The sequence below is a fragment of the Suricata suricatta genome, chromosome 4, assembly GCF_006229205.1.
Source record: "Suricata suricatta isolate VVHF042 chromosome 4, meerkat_22Aug2017_6uvM2_HiC, whole genome shotgun sequence".
NCBI classification, from domain to species: Eukaryota; Metazoa; Chordata; class Mammalia; order Carnivora; family Herpestidae; genus Suricata; species Suricata suricatta.
In genome coordinates this window covers 69,912,791-69,934,257 of record NC_043703.1, presented here as the reverse complement: position 1 = coordinate 69,934,257, position 21,467 = coordinate 69,912,791, and the positions used below count along the sequence as shown (strand labels likewise).

The following is a 21,467-nucleotide window of genomic DNA, read 5'->3' as shown; positions in this document are numbered from 1 at the left end:
AGAATCCGAAGCAGGCTCTAGGCTCTGAGCTGTCAACATACAGCCCAATGCAGGGCTCAAACCCATGAGCCCTAAGCCATGAGCCATGAGCTGAGCTGAAGTCAGATGCTCAATCGACTGAGCCACGCAGGCACTCCTCAAGAGTTTGATTTTAACACAAATCCCATGATCTTTATTCAATACAAAGTTGAAACTCTGGGGCCACAACAAAAAGATAATGAAAGATGTTAATTAGTGGGAAGTTTCTCACCTACATCAATACTCAAAGGGAAACAGAGTCTCAAGATTCATCCATGCAGTTAAGATATTAAACTCAAACAACATCACAAGAGCTTGTGGGTAGCAGAGACAAATATGGCCCATCCTTCAGGACCGTACAACGTGGCCAGGGAGCTAGGAGTTGGTCCATGCAACTTCATAAAAAAACTATAAAAAGAACAACAAAACCAAAGAAAAGCTGCATTTTATTTATTTAGTTTTACTTATTTGTGTCACGTGTGTAATGTATACTTGGAAAAGAACCATCTATAGGGGGGAAAATGATTTGGGGGTCAACTATCTGAAGATGAATGGACTTGCTGAGAAATCAATATCCTCTAATAACTATTAGATCAAGGCATTTGTGTTAAAATCAATCCCCCAATCTGAACAAATGCAGAGGAAGGAGCCCAGTGGAAAACAGACTGCTCCCTCTAGACCAGAACCTTCTGCCCATCTTGTGTGGCAGATCATAAATATTTAGGCTGTTACTCAGTTGTGCAAAGGAAATGTAGCTTCTTTATTTTATATGTTATTTACTTGATTTTAATGCTTAGTTTATATCGTCATTCATTCTTCAATTTATTTAGGCTAAAACACACACCCCCACACACACAGAGTTCACTGATTTTTCGCACCTCCCCACTCTGGCAACCATGAATCTGTTCTATAAGCTTGGTTTGTTTGTTTTTGTATTTCTCTATCATCTTCATATAAGAGAGCATCTGGTGGTGTCTTTCTCTGACTTACTTCACTTAGCATAATGCTCTCAAGGTCAGCCGTGTTGTTGTAAATGGCAAGATTCCATTCTTTTTTATGGCTGGATGATAGTCGTGTGTGTGTGTGTGTGTGTGTGTGTGTGTGTGTGTGTGTGTGTGTGTGTGTCTGTGACATTTGCTTTAGAAATGTTTATCAATAAACACTGGTTGCTTCTACCTCGTGTCTAATGTAAATGATTCTACAATGAACACAGTGGTGCCGGTATCTTTTTGAGTTAGTGTTTTCATTTTCTTCAGGTAAAAACACAGAAGTGGGGTTGCTGGAACATATGGTGGTTCTAATTTTTAATATTTTGAAGCAATTTTAAAAAGCTACATTTTACAAGTAGCTTGGTAGATAGTGGCACTTTTTAGACCAGCTCTCTAACACTGCCACTGAAACTTGGTGATGAGTGAAACTCTGTCCTCAAATGTTCTACCTCCCGAATGTTGTCATAAGGACCATGTGTGTTCATCTACTCGAGCCCTCATCACCCCGTATTTTAAGAATGGGTTTTATCTGTTTCTACTATGTAATACTAGAGCACCCAGAGGACCCTATCTTGTTCGACCCTGTGTCTCATTTAGCATAAGAAATAAACACATGCTGAAGAAATAAATGAAAATATCCTACCTTTAAGGAAAAATAGTAAACATTTCATTAAGTTTAGAAAAAAAAGTCAGATTATATTTAAACAAAAATAGAAAAGTAGATCACCTCATCCGCCAACAAATCTGTCAAAATATATTTGAAACATAGGTACGAAAAACAAAATCAACCCTGCTGACGGTAGAGCATGTACCCGGTTAGGGGGCACTGCTAAGCTACACGTCTCCAATCACATATAAAGAGCAGGAAGACCAAAGACGTGTTTACTGTGTGCCAAGCACTGCTCTAGGTGCTTTGAATATATAAACTAATTTAACCCTCCCCATCTAGGAGGCCGGCACTCTTGTTACCTCCTATTATTGATGAGAGAAGTGAAGTAACTACCCCCAGGGTACGTCGCAGGAAGCAGTGGAACTAGGACACAATTTAGACAATCTGTTTTAAATCTGCTCTTTGAATCCCCAGACTATAGTGTCTGATGTTACTCACTTACCTTCATTCTTGCACGATGAGCAACTGTATTGTTAGAGTCAAACTGAAAACTAATTATAATAAAGTTTTCCTACTTTGTGTGTCTGACTTTAACGTAAAAACATGACATCTAATTTATATTATCTAAAAGTACAATAAAATTACATTTACAAAATAATAGATACAGACTACTTCTAATGAGATAGAGTTTATTTAATAGGGGAGTAAATTCTTATCACAGGGTAAACGTAAATTTAACAGAATGCAAAATGTAAAGAAGTAATAAAAATAGGCAGAATTTATGAGTTTGAAATTGTAAATTTTTTTTTGTAAAATCAGACAATAGCATTAAATATTTTTTTTCTGATACTCATTCCTTTTTAAGAGACAGGGACAGACCATGAGCAGGTGGGGGTGTGGGGAGGGAGGACACAGAATTCAAAGCAGGCACCAGGCTCTGAGCTGTCAGCACAGAGCCTGACGCAGGTCTCAAACCCACAGGCTACAAGATCATGACATGGGCCAAAGTCCAGCGCTTAATTGACTGAGACACCCAGGCGCCCCCAGACAATAGCATTTAAACAAAGGAATAATGCGGCCATGAAATAAACCTTAAAACCCATTACAAAAGTGACTATTACCTCCTAATGTGACATTTCCATGTAGAAATCGCCCTTGATAAATAAGCCGTAGAATATTTGGACTGCTGACCTGCTCTTCTTCCCAGTCTGAAAGAACAAGTGAACTCGTTAGGTGTATTTAGACAGAGTTAAAGTATTATTTCATTGTTCAAAAAATTCAGATGCAAATAGAATAGAGAACACATCCAAGAAGACACCGGGAGTCACCACACATACAATCAGTCATTGCAGACCTGGTTCTTGGTAGGGCTCCTCATTGAATGATAAGAGCTACAGAAATACTAGTTTTTGCTTCTTAAGGAACAAAATATAGTCCTGAAGTTTAAAAATTAAAACAAATAAGTTGGGAAAAAAATATAATCCTAGGTAAAGTGAAATGTCATTTGAAAATTAATTGCTATTACCAGTAATTAACAAAGATTATTATAATGTTCCAATATTTGTACCGTTAAAATATAGATTTGAACTATAAACAATTTTACAAAGATTTCAATATACTGATATAGAGAATAAAAAAATTATACCTCAATAAAACTGGAGAACAAAAATTTTTGAAATAACAAAAAAAATCAAGTGTTTACTTCTGAATAATGTTGATTTATTACATTGCCTTCTGAAGCCAAATGATAAACATTACAGAAGACACAACTTTTAGTTCACATTGCCCAAATATTTGACAAAACTAGAAAAATAACATATTGGAAGGTATTACACAAATATGAAAGCTCGGGAAGTATATAAAGAAAAATCAAAAGACAAACTGGTGAGTAGGCTGGGCAACAGAATATTTCATTCTGTGCATAACGTATGTTGTGGTGAATTATGGAACTGCTCTGCTAACACAATGGTTTAATAAGGACTGGCATGGTGACAGGGTCCGGGGTTAGTAACTGCACTAGCTGGTGGATATAATAATTTAAGTTCTGATTGTGGCAAAGATTTGAGAATTCCATTATCATCTTTCTCAAGAATTCCAGTATCGTGTGGTTGTTTCCCACAGAAGCTCCTAGTACCAGGAGGTAAGTATCAATACAAGGATGAGTTTAAAATATCCTAGAGGAAAGTGACAGAAAAGAGGTAAGTAGAGCACTTTCCTTCTGAGTGTTGAAAGTGATGAATATGAACTTGATAAAAGAGTGTCCCCCACCGACTCAGCACAACAGAAATGAGAGAGGAGAGATGGGCCGAGTCATTTCTTCCCCAGCTCCCCGTGCCTTTTCTCCTGGCCCTCCTCCCGCCCTGCCCCTTGCGTGCCTCTGCTGCCTTCCCATCCGAGTGATCTTAGGTCTGTCTTCTAGAAGAAAGATCAGCTAAGCCTTTAACACTTTAGTATGGATTACTTGGAATTCACTGCACCCCATATTACTTTTTAATAGATTATTTCTGGTCAAGATATAAGTGTCCACATACATAAAGACAAATGACAGTGTCTGATTCACTGGAAAAACTATTCTAAAATATTTAAAGGTACTGTTTTGAGATGCAAAAACTTAAAGCTACACACTTCATTATTTTAGACAGAGTGATTCCCACGTACTTCACTGGTTTAATATGTTACCTACCTTCCCCTCTCAGAGGATCTACAATATAGAAGAACAATGCTGTAAGGAGGAATTTCAGCAACTAATAACATATATTTAGTGGCTATTTTTTTGCACCCCTGACCTTGTAAGAGCTAGGTGTCTGACAATTCCATCTATTAGCAATATTACACTGAACTGCCAAAGAGCAGACCAAGGAAAACCAACTCTTGCCAAAAATACATTGCACCAAGTGGTTTTTTTCTACTCCTTTAATATTTCCTACACTTTCATTATTAGCACCAACAAATGTTTACATGTGCTGACTGAGATAAAATGTAGAACTAGATTTTTAATTTAAACATTTTATATAAAATAAAAATGATTAATTCCTATTCCCTGCATTGTCTAAAATTGCAGAGCAGAAGTGGTAAACTTAGGAAAGGCTGGCTCAAAACTCTGCATGTGAAAATCAAGGATTGATACAACCTCCCTGCTGGTGGATGGCTGGCTCGTTCACATGGGACACGGGACACCATTCATGGTGAGCACCTGCACTGGAGCCCTGTCTTTGTTTACTATTAATCAGGATTTTTAATGAATTAAAAGCAATTTTAATATCTAAGTCAAACAATTAAGAAGGTTAAAGTATTTTTTTTTTTTTTACCACAAGTTAAGACGCTGACCTCCACAAATAAATTTTTAAGAGGGACGGCCCTTTTTTGTCTTGTGTAACATTTTCTACAATACCACAGATGTCCACACTGACCTTTACTCTCTCCTCCCCAAATCAGAGAATCTTCTATATCATATTTAGCAAAACATCACTATGAGGTATTTAAAAATGCTTTTCCAGGGCACCTGGGTGGCTCAGTCGGTTAAGCATTCGACTTTGGCTTCAGTCATGATCTCATAGTGTGTGAGTTCGAGCCCCATGTCAGGCTCTGTACAGACAGCTCAGAGCCTGGAGCCTGCTTGAGATTCTCTGTCTCCCTCTCTCTCTGCCCTCTCCGGCTCATGCTCGCTCGTGTGCTCTCTCTCTCTCTCTCTCAAAAATAAATAAACAATAAAAAAGTTTTTTTAGTCTTTTTCCTACTATAGTTATCTGTCCCGCCTGGACTGAAGAAAATACAATATTCCTAAGACCCCAAGTTTAATCTACTTGCACTTTTCTCAAATTCCTTCTTACCTCTAATCTTTAGCTTTAGTCCCTCCCTGATTTACAAACTGGCACTGACCAGTCCCTTGGTTACCAATGGAATAAAGATCCAGTCATTTGAGAGTATTTGTCTAAATCAATGTTTCTTAAACACAGGTCTAGGAATCCTGAGTTCATAAACAAAACAGCCATGCTCTTAGGGTCTGAAAGTTCTGCTCAAGAATTTTTAAATCATACTTTCATGTTAATGATAATCTGGAAGAGATTATCGAAATCATGCAAATAATCACCTCACAGCCAAGCACAGCCCTGGGGCTCACTGCCCACATACGCAGTCTACGGCCGTGCCGGCGCCAAGCAGCACCTCTGTAGTTGTCGGGAGGCTCACAGGAAAAGAACAGAGGTTGGCCGAATACATAAACAATGCATTCTTGCCAAGTGACAGCTGGGCACACTGTGTGGAGGAAGGTTTTGGGGTGGATCTGCAGATAACTGGGTCCTCATACAGTCAAACTCAACGGTACCGTATTCATGGTATAAACGAGGGGTTGGTTTTAGCAAATTACACCATCTGGCACATTAATGTTGTTCATTTGAACATTATTGGTTTTAGAGTTATAGTTGCCTTTCCTTTTACGTCTTTTTTAGTTCTGTGGTTGTATAGGAGTTAATAAGAATAAAGCATCTTAATTGGGTTTTATGTTTCTATCTTTAAAAAAAACCACTGTAATAAAAATAATTTGAGTCAGCACTAGGGAATCAATCTATAGGAATTTTCTCCCTCTAAAAACGTTCCATATATTATTTAAGGTTCAGAAACACTGATCTGATTGACTCATTTTGAATACACTGTGCTCTTTGTTGAAATGAGTCTTGTCCTTTAAAAGTCCAAATTGTTTTGGCTAGTAAAATTAAGTTAAATCGGCTGAAATATTCATATCATTACAATACACGCCCCCAAAAGAATCAATATGACTTAGGCAAAGTTCAAAGGAAAAACACAAGCCAAAGACTCACTTTAGGAGAGCACAGCAAAGCCTTACTACATGGGAAAGAATCAGAGAAAGGAAGAAATACCACTCTCCCCTGCATCAAATTTTGTTCTGTCGTGGATACCGGCTTGAAAATGTGATGCATAAATGGATTTTATACCTTCTTGCCCCTTGTAGTTCAGAGGATATATGAAGTGACATGAATTAGAAACTTTGTGTTAAACTCAGCGTTAAATTGATTACATATAGAACAGTGAGAACACATTATAATTTTTTAAAAATAGTTCTCTTTCCTCTTACTTTGTGTTCTGGTATACACAGATTTACTGATATGAAAGTGTGTGCATGTGTTAGCTATGTTGTGTTTTCCTTCTAAAAATTAGTTTTCATTTACATTAAAGTGGTTCTAAGGCAAAAACAAGGGTTTTGCAAACTGGCTCCTTCCCCATTTTGCAATGAGGTAGCGGAAGAGCCAAGTCTAAGGATGGACACAGTCTTCCTTCCCCTTTAACTCTGAAGCCTGAGAGCCTCAATTATATCTATTCTATCTTTATAACTTTTTCAAAACGTTTGTGAAACAAGGTAGGAGATCAAGAATTAACACTGTTCATTCTCAAGAGAAAAACACCACTCACCCATTGGCCAATTGTCATACACATGCTTCGCAATGTCAGAAGCAGAATCATTAGGAGAAAACAGGAACTCTTTTGTTTTCCCGCTTACCAAGATGAGGCGCAAATTTATCTGAAAGAAGACAATGATTCTTTTAATATAAACTCTGAAAATTTTAAAGGAAAATAATGACTCCTAGGCTTTTCATTTCAATCTAAAGTATTAGTAAATGCCATTTTTTGTTATTTATTTAAATTCTGTAAAGTCTTTTTTTTTAAAGAATGGGACTTTCATATATGATTTTATTTCCATTATTTATTATATATGTGGGGGTAGATATATCTGCCTTAATAAATGAACAAAGGAAAACCAAAATTCATCATTCTTTTATATTTAATTCCTCTAATAATGCTCAGAAGTGGACTTTTATATGTTCCCACTATTACTGTAATATACATATTTTCCACTGAAAAACTAATGGAAGTGTTGACCTTGCAGATCACATCACTAAATGGGAAAAAAAATTTAGTTGATCTACTTAGAAAAAATGAAGAGGAAACAATAATTTATATATAGCATTTTATCCTATAAAAATTACTCAAACCAAAACAAATTAACCAGAAACAATAAAGAACTTGACAAGGGTTGAAGGAGAAATCAATAATAGCAGTTACATCAATCCCAAATGCGTGATCATTATTTGGGGAGGGCAGAGGAGGAGCTACGTGTGACAAAGGACACACTTTCACGGTCAGTGAATCACTTAAGGTAAATAAATAATGGAATTAAAATGTTGGAGATCCGGTGAATCTACATTTCCAAGTAAATATATTTATTTATACCTTTTGTAACACATTTCTAAATGCTAACTTTCTTTAATTTTTTGCTCTCTAGAATTAATTTACATTTCCAAACAAATATATTTGTTTACACCTTTTGTAACACATTTTGAAATGCTCACTTTTTATTATTTTTTGCTATCCAGAATTAATTTGATGTTATTTTTAAAAACTATGGTATCACTCATTTCCCTATGTTACAGAAATCCAGTGGGGTTTTCTATACTTCTGGGCAAATAAGACCTTCCCAAAAGTTGGGTCTAGTCCAGAGCTGAGTTTTGGGACTAGCCCAGCTTCTTTATATATAAAGAACAGAAACTGTCATTGTACTGGTTTGAATTGTACTCAGTCCCAGGTTAGCCAAGCTCTCTTCTTCAGTTACCGATACTTTTTTCTTCTATAAAAATACCACCAAAACATCTTTAAGATGGCCAAGTCTACAATGAATAAATTGGTGCCTAACACAACACATTTAAGATACCAAGTCACTGATTTACTATCTATCATCAACATGGCCAATGCCACTTCCCAGTGCCTCAGCACTTGGAAAAAATTTTAAAGTTATAAAATATGTCCTCTAGAAAAATGCTGTGCACAAACAATTCCTCATTCACTGCAATGTGACTGGATCCCATATTAGATGGGGTAGATACAATAGTAGAAACTGTATTCTAACTGTATGTGTATTACGTCTCCATAAAAAAGTTTTTTAGAAGAGAAAAGAAAAGGAAATCTATATTCCAGGTGAAAAGCTCTTTCTGTATGTTCATAAAGAATTTCTTGCCCCCTTTCCTAACCAGAATGGAATCAGGCCAAAGAGCATAATACAGGAAGAAATCTGATGAAATCACATTGCTGTAAATAAGTAAACTCTCTAAGTTCCATCTGAATAAAATTCAAGTAATAGTTTGTAAGAATGATTAAATGTTAAGCACCACTTATTTATTTCCTATGACAAATTAAGTAATGAATGATTCTTAAAGCAAGGAGCCCAACAACCACATAATACAAATTTCAGTTGTCAGAGAGACACTACCCACAGCAGTCTCTTTATATGTAAATGTTTATAAATATATACCATACTCTCAAGTTATATGGAAACTTTTTTTTTAGTAATTTTTTAAATTTATTTTTTATACAGAGAGAGACAGAGCATGAGAGGGTGAGGGGCAGAGAGAGAAGGAGACACAGAACTGAAAGCAGGCTCCAGGCTCTGAGCCAGCTGTCAGCACAGAGCCTGACGCGGGGCTCGAACCCACGAACGTGAGATCTGACCTGAGCCGAAGTGGGAGGCTTAACCGACTGAGCCACCCAGGCGCCCCAAGTTATATGGAAACTTTTAATGGCTTCACACTTTTTCAGTAGTTAAGGGCCCTTCAGTCATTAATGCCCAAGAAACTCTGCCCCTCCTAATGGTTCAGCCACATGTTTGTTTAACCAGAAAGAAATGTAATCAAATTCAAGCCTCCTAAAGATTATGTAAATGACATGAAACCTACTTTTTCTCAGAATCATCTTTGTTCAAAGATTATTTTGTTCAAAATTAATTTCTACTGGGCTTTTATTGAAATTATAAAATTTAAAAATAACAAAGAAAAAAGGAAGAAAAAGACTCCTTAGATTCTGTAGAAACAATGCCAAAGTGTACTTCAGATTTTCCCTAATGTCCATCATAAATGATAGTACATCCTTACTATGGAAATCTGCACAGTCACTAAACAACATGAAATACAGATCTATATGATTTGACAAGGAAAGATGTTCACAATATATTAAACAAAATAACATACACACCCCACCGCATAAATAGATACCACTAAATGGGTTCATGTGGCAAAGTTCTAAGTGTATTTTATTTTAAAACTGATACGCATCACTGTCACCAGTAAACTGGTATTTCACTTTTGTTTCAAAATCAATGGTCTAAAGAATTTATGTGCATCTAAGTTTTCAGAATGTTAGAAGCTTTTGGCCTCTAGCTGTGTTTGGCACAGGTTTAAAAAAAGTTTTTTTTTAATATTTATGGGTGGACATAAACTTTTCAGTTTGACACAGACCTACTAGGCCCTACTGATTCACACTGGCCTGCTTCGTGCACCTCCAATACCTGTCTGCTGCCACAAAACATTTCAGTTTGTAATTTGTGGCAGAGTTTCAAAGTGGCTTTGGGCTACAAAATCCAAACAAAAAGCAAAGTAAGACTTCAAAATCTACCTCAGAGAGAACCTAATTGCCTCTGTAAGTAGAGAAAAAAGAGAATATGAGAAACTCCAAGTCTATAAATATATAAATCTAGATTTTATCAAATCTGATCGTTAAAATCACCTACAATTGACAATAACAGTTAAAGACCCCTTTAGGAATGAAGTTTAGGCCCCAAATTAGAAGTATCAGCAATAAAATAACACATTACCCAAAACACTTCTAGTGCCTGGCACAATGCCTGGCATATAGTACGTGTTCAATATTTGTTGACTAATATTTCAGTTTCAATATTCAAGTGGAAATGCAGACTGGAAAGGTCAAACCCAGGCCTCAGCGTTCTGGGACTATCAAAGGGCCAGTGTGGGCTGGAGACTAAGAATGGACAAAAACCATTTTGGGGTGGTCAGGTGGCACATGGGCAGTTCCAACACGTGAACACATCAGGCTCCAGATCTTCACTGCGAGCAACATGCCACAGTGTGCACACACGCTATCATTTCATATGAGGCATTTTCAAAAGAACCCTTAAAATTCTGATCTACCAGATTCAACGTGTATATTGTACCAAACAATTTTCAACTGAAGCTAAAGATTGGGTTACTGATGTGGAAGCTAGTGGGCGGGTCGGGACCTGTCCCTGTGCTTGTTTCTCTACGTGACGATCTTGCTCCTAGACTAGAAGTACGCATCTGCCCCGCATGTAGTCAAGTGTTGCTTAGGACTGTAACACCAATGGAGGAAAACACTAAATCCCACAGCTTTCTTAAGAAAAAAAATCTTGAAAGCAATCACCCAGATAAACATCTGGATACACAGGTGGGTCAGTAGTTATTGAGTCCTACCATAGTAAAAACTTTCTCCAAGCTATTCAGATAATGTTAATTATAGTAACTCTCAGTAAATGTATGGCATTCCTATCAATGTGAGCTAGTATCCTTTAAAAGATTATGTTCCAGGGGCACCCGGGTGGCTCAGTCAGTTAAGCATCCGACTTCGGCTCAGGTCATGATCTCACAGTTCATGGGTTCAGGCCCCGCGTCAGGCTCCGTGCTGACAGCTCAGAGCCTGAAGCCTGTTTTGGATTCTCTGTCTCCCTCTCTCTCTGCTCCTCCCCTGCTCATGCTCTCTCTCTCTCTCTCAAAAATAAAATAAAAGAAACATTAAAAAAATTTAAACCTCTTATTTACAGCTTAAAATGTGATACAGCACATGTAAACTGTCTAAAAATTAAACTGTTAATGAGGACTCTGAATGACTTCATATGAGTTGGAAATATTATGTAATAAAATCCCCAAGGGATACATTTCATAATTATTTTGAAGCAAAACAAATGAAAACTATTAGTGAGGTAGCTACCATGATCACTTTCCTTCAGGCCAATGGAAATGATAAGGATTCTTACATGCATGTAATTTCAAGCTAAAAAAAGGTTTTAGTCAAATTGCCATCTCTATTTGTCAGATTATAGCAATTTGGAGAAATCACATCTAGAACTTAGGTCACACAACAATTTCTTTTCAATTGGTTGGGATGAAAAAACTTAGATGAAGTAAACAGGGAGAATGGGGGAGGGAATTAATTGGAAGGGTCTTTGAAAATAAAAGAGACAAGTATGGAGACGGATCCTGTCCTTAAAGAGAAATAGGGCTGTTTTCTACAAGAGATCAACAGGTTGGTCAGAAAAGGAATTCCCAACTTCTGTGAGTCTCATAAGAATCCATGAGTATTGGGGTACTCTACTTCACGTTCAGGTGAAGAACTCTGCCTTTGTGGTGCTCCTTCCTGTCTTTTTTGCTAGAGGGCAAGCAAGTGGCCAGTGGAGCGAGATTAGATTTTCTTTGCAAATCAGTTTTTTAAAGCTCTCAATCGATCTCAAGGGGATTATACTGAGTAAATAAAGCCAAAAGATCACCTACTGTGCGATCCCATGTATATAGTATTCCTGAAAGGACAAAACTATGGAATGGAGACAGATTAGTGGTAGCCAGGGTGTAGGAGGAGGAGAAGGGGGAGGGGTGGCTGTGTCTATAAAGGGAAGCACAAGGGATGCTCGTGATGGGGCTATTCTGTACTGTACCGTGGGGAGTGGTCACATGAATCTGCACATGTGATCAAACTGCACAGAACTAACTGCAAACACACTCGAGTTAAGTGCATGAAAGACTGGAGAAATCTGAATAAAGTCTGTGGATTTTATCAGTCAGTTTCCTGCTATGATACTGTACTATAATTATGTAAGATGCTACCATTAGGGAAAACTGGTGAAGGGGATATGGAATTTCTCTGTACCATTTCGTACATGTGCATGTGAATCTATAATTATCTCAAAATGAGATTTTTTTTAAGCACTCAACTTGCTAAAAATACATATGATTACATGTCTGTCTTTATTCTTATTTGCATTTGAAGATAAGTAACACTTTTTAAAATTAATAATGTATTAAGTTAGCTATCTGATCTAGAAAAGAGTATTTAAGTTTATCAGTGACTTACTTTAAGACAATGTATATATTTTAAAATAGATAAGCATATTTTCTTTTTCCTAGTGATGGATTTATAAATGATAGAGTTTAAAGAAAAGCAGAATGAGGAAGAAATGTGCTCAGTTTTTTTTACACGGATGGATTTAAAACAAATTATTCAAACAACTGCAGTGCTAAAATATGGTAATCATATATTTCATAAACTTGTTTTTCGTTGTTCATTTATTCAAATATTTTCTGAAAGAGACACTGTGCTTGGTGTCTGGATTACAAAAGATTTATTATGAAAGCCCTTGAGGATTTCATAACCTTGAAACTATGAGAGAGGCATCATTATGGGGGAGAGGGGTAAGCTAGGATATAAAATTTAAGTGCTCATAAATATTAGCTGAATTAATTTTAAAAACAAAAAGGAGAACCTGGAGTCTGACAATCCAGAGTAGGCTCTTTTTGGTACAGTGACTAACGAAGTAGAAATGCTAGCACTTGCCATTTATTGTGTGGCTTTACTAGAGTTCAGGCACTGTGCTTCGTTACTACTCACCCAGCCCACTTCTGAAGCAGGTCTTACTACTCCCATTTTAGAGTTGCAGGAATGAATTTAGAGACTTTAGTCAGTGGATAAACTGAGATTTGAACCTGGGTGTGCTAACAACACAGTATTTGACGTTCACCGATTGGGTCAAGTGAACCAGGCGGTGGCAGCAAATTCCTTACCGTGGTCTCCAATATTATTCTCCACCGTCATCTTCACTACGCTTGCCCTCCCTATGCTCCAACCACAGATATCTTTTCTCGTTTCCTCAAAACTGCCAAGTCCTTACTTGCCTTAAGACCTTCACACAGAACGCTGGGTGCCCTACGCTCCCCAGCCCAGTCCACGCACACTCTGGTTCAAATGTGTGCTTCAAGCAGGGTGGCACAAATATCCTCCTGAGCCTCCTCATCCTTGATGAAATAATGTAACAAAATTTTTGAAAAAACAGTGGGGAAAAATTCAAAATAGAATTAGAGAAGCCAAGAAAGCATTCCTATTCCCCACCAAAATGAAGTAGTAGTCCTATTTGTGAAGAAGTTATATAGGCCTCCTTGGAAACAGATTTTTACCTCTAAGAAAACACACCTGAGTTCTTGTCTATGAATTTACTTGTATTATGGGGTCATAAAATAAGGTACATTGAGATTTGCTAACTGAACTGAAACTATGCAATCTTTTTTCTACATTCTTTTTGGCACTCAGCATGATGATGATTCTAATATACATGAAATATTAAATCTTTATAGGTTAAAAACTCAGTGGAATTCCTTTTTATATGTAAAAACACTTACCTACCCTGAATGATGGGCAAAGGGGAGGCTAGAGAGTTCTCCAGTTCCAGAGTAAAACTTTCATGACATCTCATTTTAGTTGGCAGGTGAATTTCCAGAACATTTAACTCATTTTATGAGACTGATGCGCTGCCGGCTGCACTAAGAAGGCAGCTACATTTAACTCATTTTAAAACATAGGTGGAGAACAACATTCCAACACAACATGTAATGCATTTAAATTACGTGAACCTGTCAACTATTTATTAAATTACTTTTTGAGCAGTAAACACAAACAAGAAACTGTTGGGCTATACAAATGAGTTAACAATTATATTAACTTAGCCTATTTACTTTCTAGAAAATGTAGACTGATTTTTTTTTCTTATCAGTGAAGAAACAAAGAACACATTGGTTTCTTGTAAGTACCATTCTGAATCAAATAATGTAGCTCAAAATTCATATGACATTTAGTGCCTGGCACACAGTCAGTGCCTAATTAGCTATTATCACAAATTATTTATCATCATCATAACCATCATCATCATCATAACCATCATTAGTTTAGTAGATCACGTTATACTAACTATACAGTGCTCTTTCTTTAAATACTTTATAAAGTACATTTACGTTAAAACAAGTTTAGGAAACTTTGGCAAAGCTAAACTTCCATGAGAAGACTGAACAACATATTTTATTGAGAAACCTTCTGAATTATTCTTAGAAGTATAATCTTTCAAGTTCTAAATCCTGTAAACCTAGAAAACATGTTGGTTCTGAAACTGAATATTGGTTCTGTATCACTTTAAAACCTGACAGTAGGCTAACAAGCTAGCTGCTTTAACCACATTTCAACATGCAAGAGTAGTGGTCTAATTTCCTATACATACTATGGAGTAAATAGCAAATTTGAATTAAACCAAAGTAGTCTCTCTGGGACACTGGATTTGTATCTAGGGAAACCTTTGTTTTGAGAAAGACTTTCAGGCCTTAGGACTCACTTAATTAACAACAACAGTTCAGTACAACTGTTTCTGTCAACCAAGCACTGAAGATATTAAATTATAGAAGGGGAAACGGAACTGGCAAAGGCAAAGCAATAAAGAGGGCATTGGGGAAGGGAGAGAGTAGTCTTTCCTGTATTTATAATATTATGTTCACGTATTTCAGGAGCCTGACAGCTTCCTTTTCTCTGCCCATCTCCCATAGTGGAAATATGATGGTTTACGTTTTTTGGCTAATCGCCTGAAATCATGAAGAAGGAAATTAGTATTACTGAATATCGGTTATGCACCAGAAGTTTTCCTTACGTACAGTATCTCATTTGAGTAGTTCTAGCACACATCCTATTTTGCTATCTGCTGTTGCTTTCTCTTCTCTAGTCACCTGGCTGCTCTGATAAAACCAGGTATGACACAGGATGAACCTTTTAGATCTCTATTTTTACTCTGAGAGCCCTATACTTGCTGGTTGGCCTTGGCTGTGCTATTATTTGAGCCTTGCACCACCATATCCCCTGATCATCTGCTGGGGATATCGCTTTCCAGATTCTTTCCCCTTTGCTTCTCCTATGCTATTATCAAATTCTCAGCACTACTTTAAATCCCATGGCTTTTACAATATTCCTCAACCATTCAACTTTTAAGACTGGAAGGAATCTCAGAATTCATCCAGTTCACAGACAGGGAATAGACAAGGGAAAGGAGGCCCCAAGAAGCTAGCTAGTTAGTGGTGAAGCCAGACAGCAGAACCCAGATTTCCCCTCTCCAGGGGCAGGGCCTGTTTCAGCATCCTTCTGTGTCTCCCCAAACTCCCTCTCAACCTCCTCCTACATCTTTCTAAACACTGGACGGAGGTCTTATTCAAACAGCCACTCCAGATGGGCTTGCTCTTCTCTTAGGACTCACGCAACTTTTGGAACAAACTATACCTTAATCTGCTAAATACTAGCTGAAAACTCATCCTGTTTCTCTGATAGAACCTCTAGGGAATATAAGTGAATGTTAAGAGAAAACGAGTTCTGTATTATATACCGTAGAATAGATTTGGAAATGCCAGGTTAAAAAATTCAAATAAGGTGTCTGCCAAGAGCTGGTGGGGAGGGCAATGGAGAGTTAATGTCTGATGATTACAGATTTTCAGTTTTGCAGGATGAAAAGACTTCTGGAAATGGATGGTAGTGATGGGTACACATTATGAATGTCTTTAATACCACTGAACTGTACATTTAAAAACATTTAAGAACACAAAGACAATGATTTGTTAAAAAAAAAAAAACTTCCCATTAATAATTAATCTTGATCTTCTGAAGTTTCAAATTATTGAAACATAATAAAACAGTAGGGGAGTAATCTAATCTAGGTAGTTCTGATATAATAAAGTGTTTCATTTTATACAAAGTATAAGAATGGTTAAGATGGTAAATATTATGTGTATTTTACTACCATCTAAAAACAAAAAAATATTTACAAAAAAAATCAAAGTTACTTCTCTGCAAAACGTCTCAGAATCATTCATATGCCAAAACGAATTTGTGATTCTCTAAGAGGAAGAGGAACTGAGAATTCTTTCAGCTGATAGATACTTCAAAAGACTGACACACAAATGCTAAACCAGGTATGAGGCTAGATGCTATAGAAGATACAAAGATGATCCAAACATAATCGGTACTTAGGATTTGCTATAAAGCATTCAATCACCTCAGGAGGCTGCGGGACTAACATAAGCAGGTGGCTGAAAAAGTCTGTTTACAGAATTTCAAACTCGTTGGACATAATATAGTGATGTGGAACCTGATCTGCATGTAATAAAAAAATCAGCCATCAATCTTATGGCATAATATTTTATCATTAAAAACGCTGAAATAGTTGTAATTAAAATAATCTATTTATGGGTGCCTGGGTGGCTCAGTCAGTTAAGCATCGGCTTTGGCTCAGGTCATGATCTTGGGATTCATGGGTTCAAGCCCCGCGTCGGGCTCTGTGCTGACAGCTAGCTCAGAGCCTGGAGCCTGTCTTCGGATTCTGTGTCTCCCTCTCTCTCTGACCCTCCCTGCTCATGCTGTCTCTCTCTCTCACTCAAAAATAAATAAAACATTAAAAAAATAAAATAACATAAAATAACCTATTTATACCTATTGTTAGAAGATGTCAAAATGCCATTCCCTTTTGCGGTATAATTATGAATTAAATATTTGCATCACTGCTGAATGAAAGGACAAGATATACCTAGAAATGGCCTTTAATCTTAGTCTAAAGTACACATTAAGATGGAGATCTTAAAAATGCACAGTTGAGGGGTCCCTGGGTTGCTCACTCAGTTGAGTGTTGCTCACATTCTGTCTCTCTCTCGAAAGTATATACACATTAAAAAAAATTTTTAAATAAAAACACACGACTGAAAACGTTCATTTTTCCATAAGCCTCTTTTTTTTTTTTAATGTTTACTTATTTTTGAGAAAGAGAAAGAGAGAGAGAGCACGCGAGCAGGGGAGGGGCAGAGAGAGAGGGAGACACAGAATCTGAAGCAGCTCCAGGCTCTGAGCTGTAGCACAGGGCCCAGCATGCGGCTCCAACTCTCACGGGGCTCAAACTCTCGAGCCGTGAGACCGTGACCTGAGCCGAAGCCGGACGCTCAACTGACTGAGCCACCCAGGCGCCCCTAAATTTTTATTTAATGAGGAAAATGGCTTAGACTTGATGCCATGACTGTGGCTAGAAAACAAAATAATTTTAATGTGTGCCTTTGCCCTATAAAAGGGAAAGAAATGGTTCTCTGAGGGGCTGTTCTAGGTGACTGTTCAAGTCCCTTCCAGCTCTAACATCATGTGATTAGCATTAAACAAAAAGGTCATGCTATTTAGAAATGTAACAATTTTATTACATATAATAAAAAAATACATGTAGGATATGTCAACATTTGGTAATGACCCTGTTACTCCTGTCAGTCACACTTCCTGTTTGAATTCACAGAGGGGAATGACGAAAACTCACCGCCTGCCTTTCCTCATCACTGACTCTGCTCTTTAATTCCCTGTAAACCGGCCTCCGGAGGCCACACTACTGAACCATACTCTTGAAGGTCACTTACAACTATCTGATAAGAAACATCAAATAGCTGCTTCTCATTTCTCATCTTCCTTAGTCTCTCTGTGACATGTGACACAGTTAATTCCTTTCCTTGTTAGGTTTCTGTAATTCCCCAAATGTGTTTTCTGAAACACTAGCCTCCACAAAGGATTCTGGGAGAAGAAACAGTTCAGTGATCAGATGAATCTGCAAAACACTGCTTCATATATTCCCATCCTGGAGAGTTGCCATGTGTGTGAAAATATTTAAAACCCAGAGAATTCTTACAGTGAACAAATTCATCTAACTTTAACACAGTTGTAGTGTTTAACCACAGAACCAATTTTCTTTCCCATATGACCTGTTACCACCCCCATAGATCTAGTGTTTGGTAAACATATTTCAGCGAATACTATTCCTGCTTCTTTGACCCTCTCTTTTAGCAGTTCGTTTTTCTCTTGGACTCCAAATATGGGCTTTCCAAGGTTCCCTCATCAATCTTCTCTTCCTCCCCAACACTTTCCCCACACTCTGGCGGTAGATCGGACTTCGACTGTCAGCTATGTGGAACATTCCCAAACTAATTTTCCATGGAACACCAATTTTGTTTTCCAACGGTCAGCTGACCATTTCTAATCGGACAGCCTGCTGTCCTCTCAAACGGTATGTTTACACTTAGTTCTTCCTAAATAACAGTTATCGTTTCTGCTAAATTCTCCTGGTCTCCCAGTTACTCAGGCTTGAAGCCTCAGGGTCGTCATTTACTCTGCTCCTTTTTCCATTTACTGGGTTCCTAGATTCTTGCAAATTCTCTCTGTTGCCTCTTACCCCTAATCCATCTTGCATACTGCCAAACACTTTCAACAGTTTAAAATTTTGTCACGATGCTATACGTAGCTAACATTTGCTGATCACTTACAAGGGGCACAGCACTTTGCATGAGGCATACAGTTAACTGTTCTACAGCCCTAGGGCACAGGGACTGCCACCTCCATGCTGCAGATGGGAAACTGGGACACTGAGATTAAGTAACTTCTTAAAATCACATAGTTCACAACCCAAACCTCTTAGTCCAATCCAACTATTTCCCTACCCAATTTTCTATTCCAGCCAAATTGATAAATTCTTTATAAATCCTATCCTGCCAAGAATCATAAGAATGAATTCCTGATTCCGTTCATTCAGTCCTAATGCCTCCTTTGAAGCCTTTGGGACCACTCTAGCCAACAGTGCCCATTTGTCCCTCTGAGCTTCTACCCAAGCGTGGGCACGTGCTGGGGTGGCCCTGTGTGCTCATGTTCTGATCTACATTTGCTATATTACTATTATGATGAGCAGTGTTCCCTTTTACTCTCAAAAGTATCTTCATCTATGTGATAGATTATAAGGTCACCCTACATCTGTATCATTTATTATAGCAAGATACATTTTATATGTATGTTTTAACTCTCCAGTTAAATCATGGTCTTTGAGGATGGAAAGTCAATCTTAAAACTTCTTAATAGTTCTCTCAGAAGTTGCTAACTTCTATCAACAAACACAGTTGTGGAGATGGGGAGCCTGTGGCCGTTTTGTGTTTCCCAATTAAGTACTCATTTTAGATCAAAAGAAGGAAAAAATGCATATTTAATTACTGCACATAGCTAACTACTCATGATTAATGGTGCCTGAAAAATTGTAGGTAGTTAATATACTGGAAAATGAGTGAATAATGTACTAGAATATGCCAGACTACAGACAACATTCCTAAAATATGTCAATAATGTACATGTAACAATATACCCATGAAGGAGATCTACCAACAACTACCAGGAAAAAAGTGTATCTTAATACTTCTTACTGTTACACAGCTACACAGATAGACTCACTACTTCCCCACACACAACTATCGTGGACAATAAACCCTGAAACAGACCACAGTGACAACGAAAAACAGGCGCCCTAAAAAGGGAAAAAAGAAAAAGCCATTTAAAAATCGTCCTATTCTTTACAATATGTTGGTCAGTCAATTCATTATTCGAAAGTGATAGCGCGCTCCCCTATTGAGGAAGACGACATTTGTCCGTCCATGAAGAAAACGATTGTTCCAGGCTGCCTGTGCTGTGCAGTCCTATTCAGCTTGCACAGACAATCTGCATCAACCTGTGACTAGGGACACTGTCACTTAGTGGTGCCCCAGATAGCCATGACCTCATGTGCTCCTACTACTGAGGTTCCCATTTATAAATTAGTGTCTCTGGAATACTCATGGATTCTTACTTGAATGCAGGTGTGCTTTAATTATTATCTTTTACATTCTGAAACTTTAATAAATAGTCTATCAGTGTACTTAGGATTAGGATGACAAATTATTCAGTAGCAGAATCGTACGTAACAAAAAGGGACTGAAACAGGCAAATGTGATAAATGCATCAACATCGGCATATAATGTTAAGTACAACGATCAGTAAGATACAGCATAAAATCTATGCAGGATATACTATCTAAGAATGTTAATTAACATAATCATTGAATGCTGGTCATTGGGAGATGAATGCATCATAAGAAACAACAACGCTGAATGTTCATAAAAAGTTGTTACAGAACATAAATCCAGCAACATCAGAACATTGAGTATTACAACACAGAAAGCAAAACAAATGGTAGCAGATGATTTCAAAGAGGGGAAATCGAGAACTGCAGAGTGGTAAAGTACAAATTACAAGTAAAAGGGAAAATGTTCACAAACAGTTAAGATGAATTCCTGGGAGAAAGTAAATGACTTATTGCAAAAGAAGAAATGTTTATGAACAGGAAAGATTGTTATGAGCAGATTGGACAATTATCTGAAGACATGAACAACAAAAGACCAGGAAGTATCGTTGCCAGACAAATAATTCAAGAACTAAAGGACCCCCAGCACTGAGCTGAAAATACCACGTTATGCTTTTTGCAAATTTGGAAACTTAGGTTCAGAGAGGAAGAAACATTGTGTAAGTTTATAAAAGAACCAGAAGATAGAAATCTTCATTTGAACAGCTAAGTATGACAACGCTCTGACTTGGACTATATGCTGGCTTTTTTTTTTTTTTTTTGGTTAGCCGGTGAAATGGCCTGTGCTCATGTGTATTAAATACCATCTGCAAGAATATGTGAGAAACTTCAGAAGTTGCTAACTTCTATCAGCAGTAACTCAGAGTAACTGATATCAGAAAACAGATATAAAAGTCTGAGAAAGATATTTAATGAGTCTCTGGACCTCTTATTCTAAGAACTAATGACAGTGTTCCTATCACTTTCATTTCCTATATTAGATTTTATTTTCAGAATATTCATGACATTAGTATTTGAATAATTACAAATCCTACGGTACTGTCCTTACTTTATCTTCAAAGTTTTGTAAAGTGTGACTATGGCATAAAAGCTGATGTTTTAGATAATATAATAAAATTATTTTTTCCCAGTTTTCTGCAGAAGCAATTGAAGTTAAAAGGCTCTCCTGTTAACCGCAGCCACCGCCTCCATCCCACACAAGCACGCACGCGCACATACGCACACACCCATA

The 21,467-nt window shown here is 37.4% G+C and overlaps 1 protein-coding gene across 1 annotated transcript in view; it reads right to left on the bottom strand.

The window, feature by feature from the left end:
• The window catches only part of UBL3 (ubiquitin like 3), a 65,618-nt gene that overhangs the window by 6,140 nt on the left and 38,011 nt on the right, over nucleotides 1-21,467 (bottom strand). Inside the window, exons 2-3 of the mRNA XM_029936894.1 lie at nucleotides 7,045-7,153; nucleotides 2,739-2,825 (exon numbers count right to left, since the gene is read on the bottom strand). Of these exons, the coding sequence (XP_029792754.1) occupies nucleotides 2,739-2,825; nucleotides 7,045-7,153 (196 nt within the window). The remainder of the gene's footprint in view (nucleotides 1-2,738; nucleotides 2,826-7,044; nucleotides 7,154-21,467) is intronic.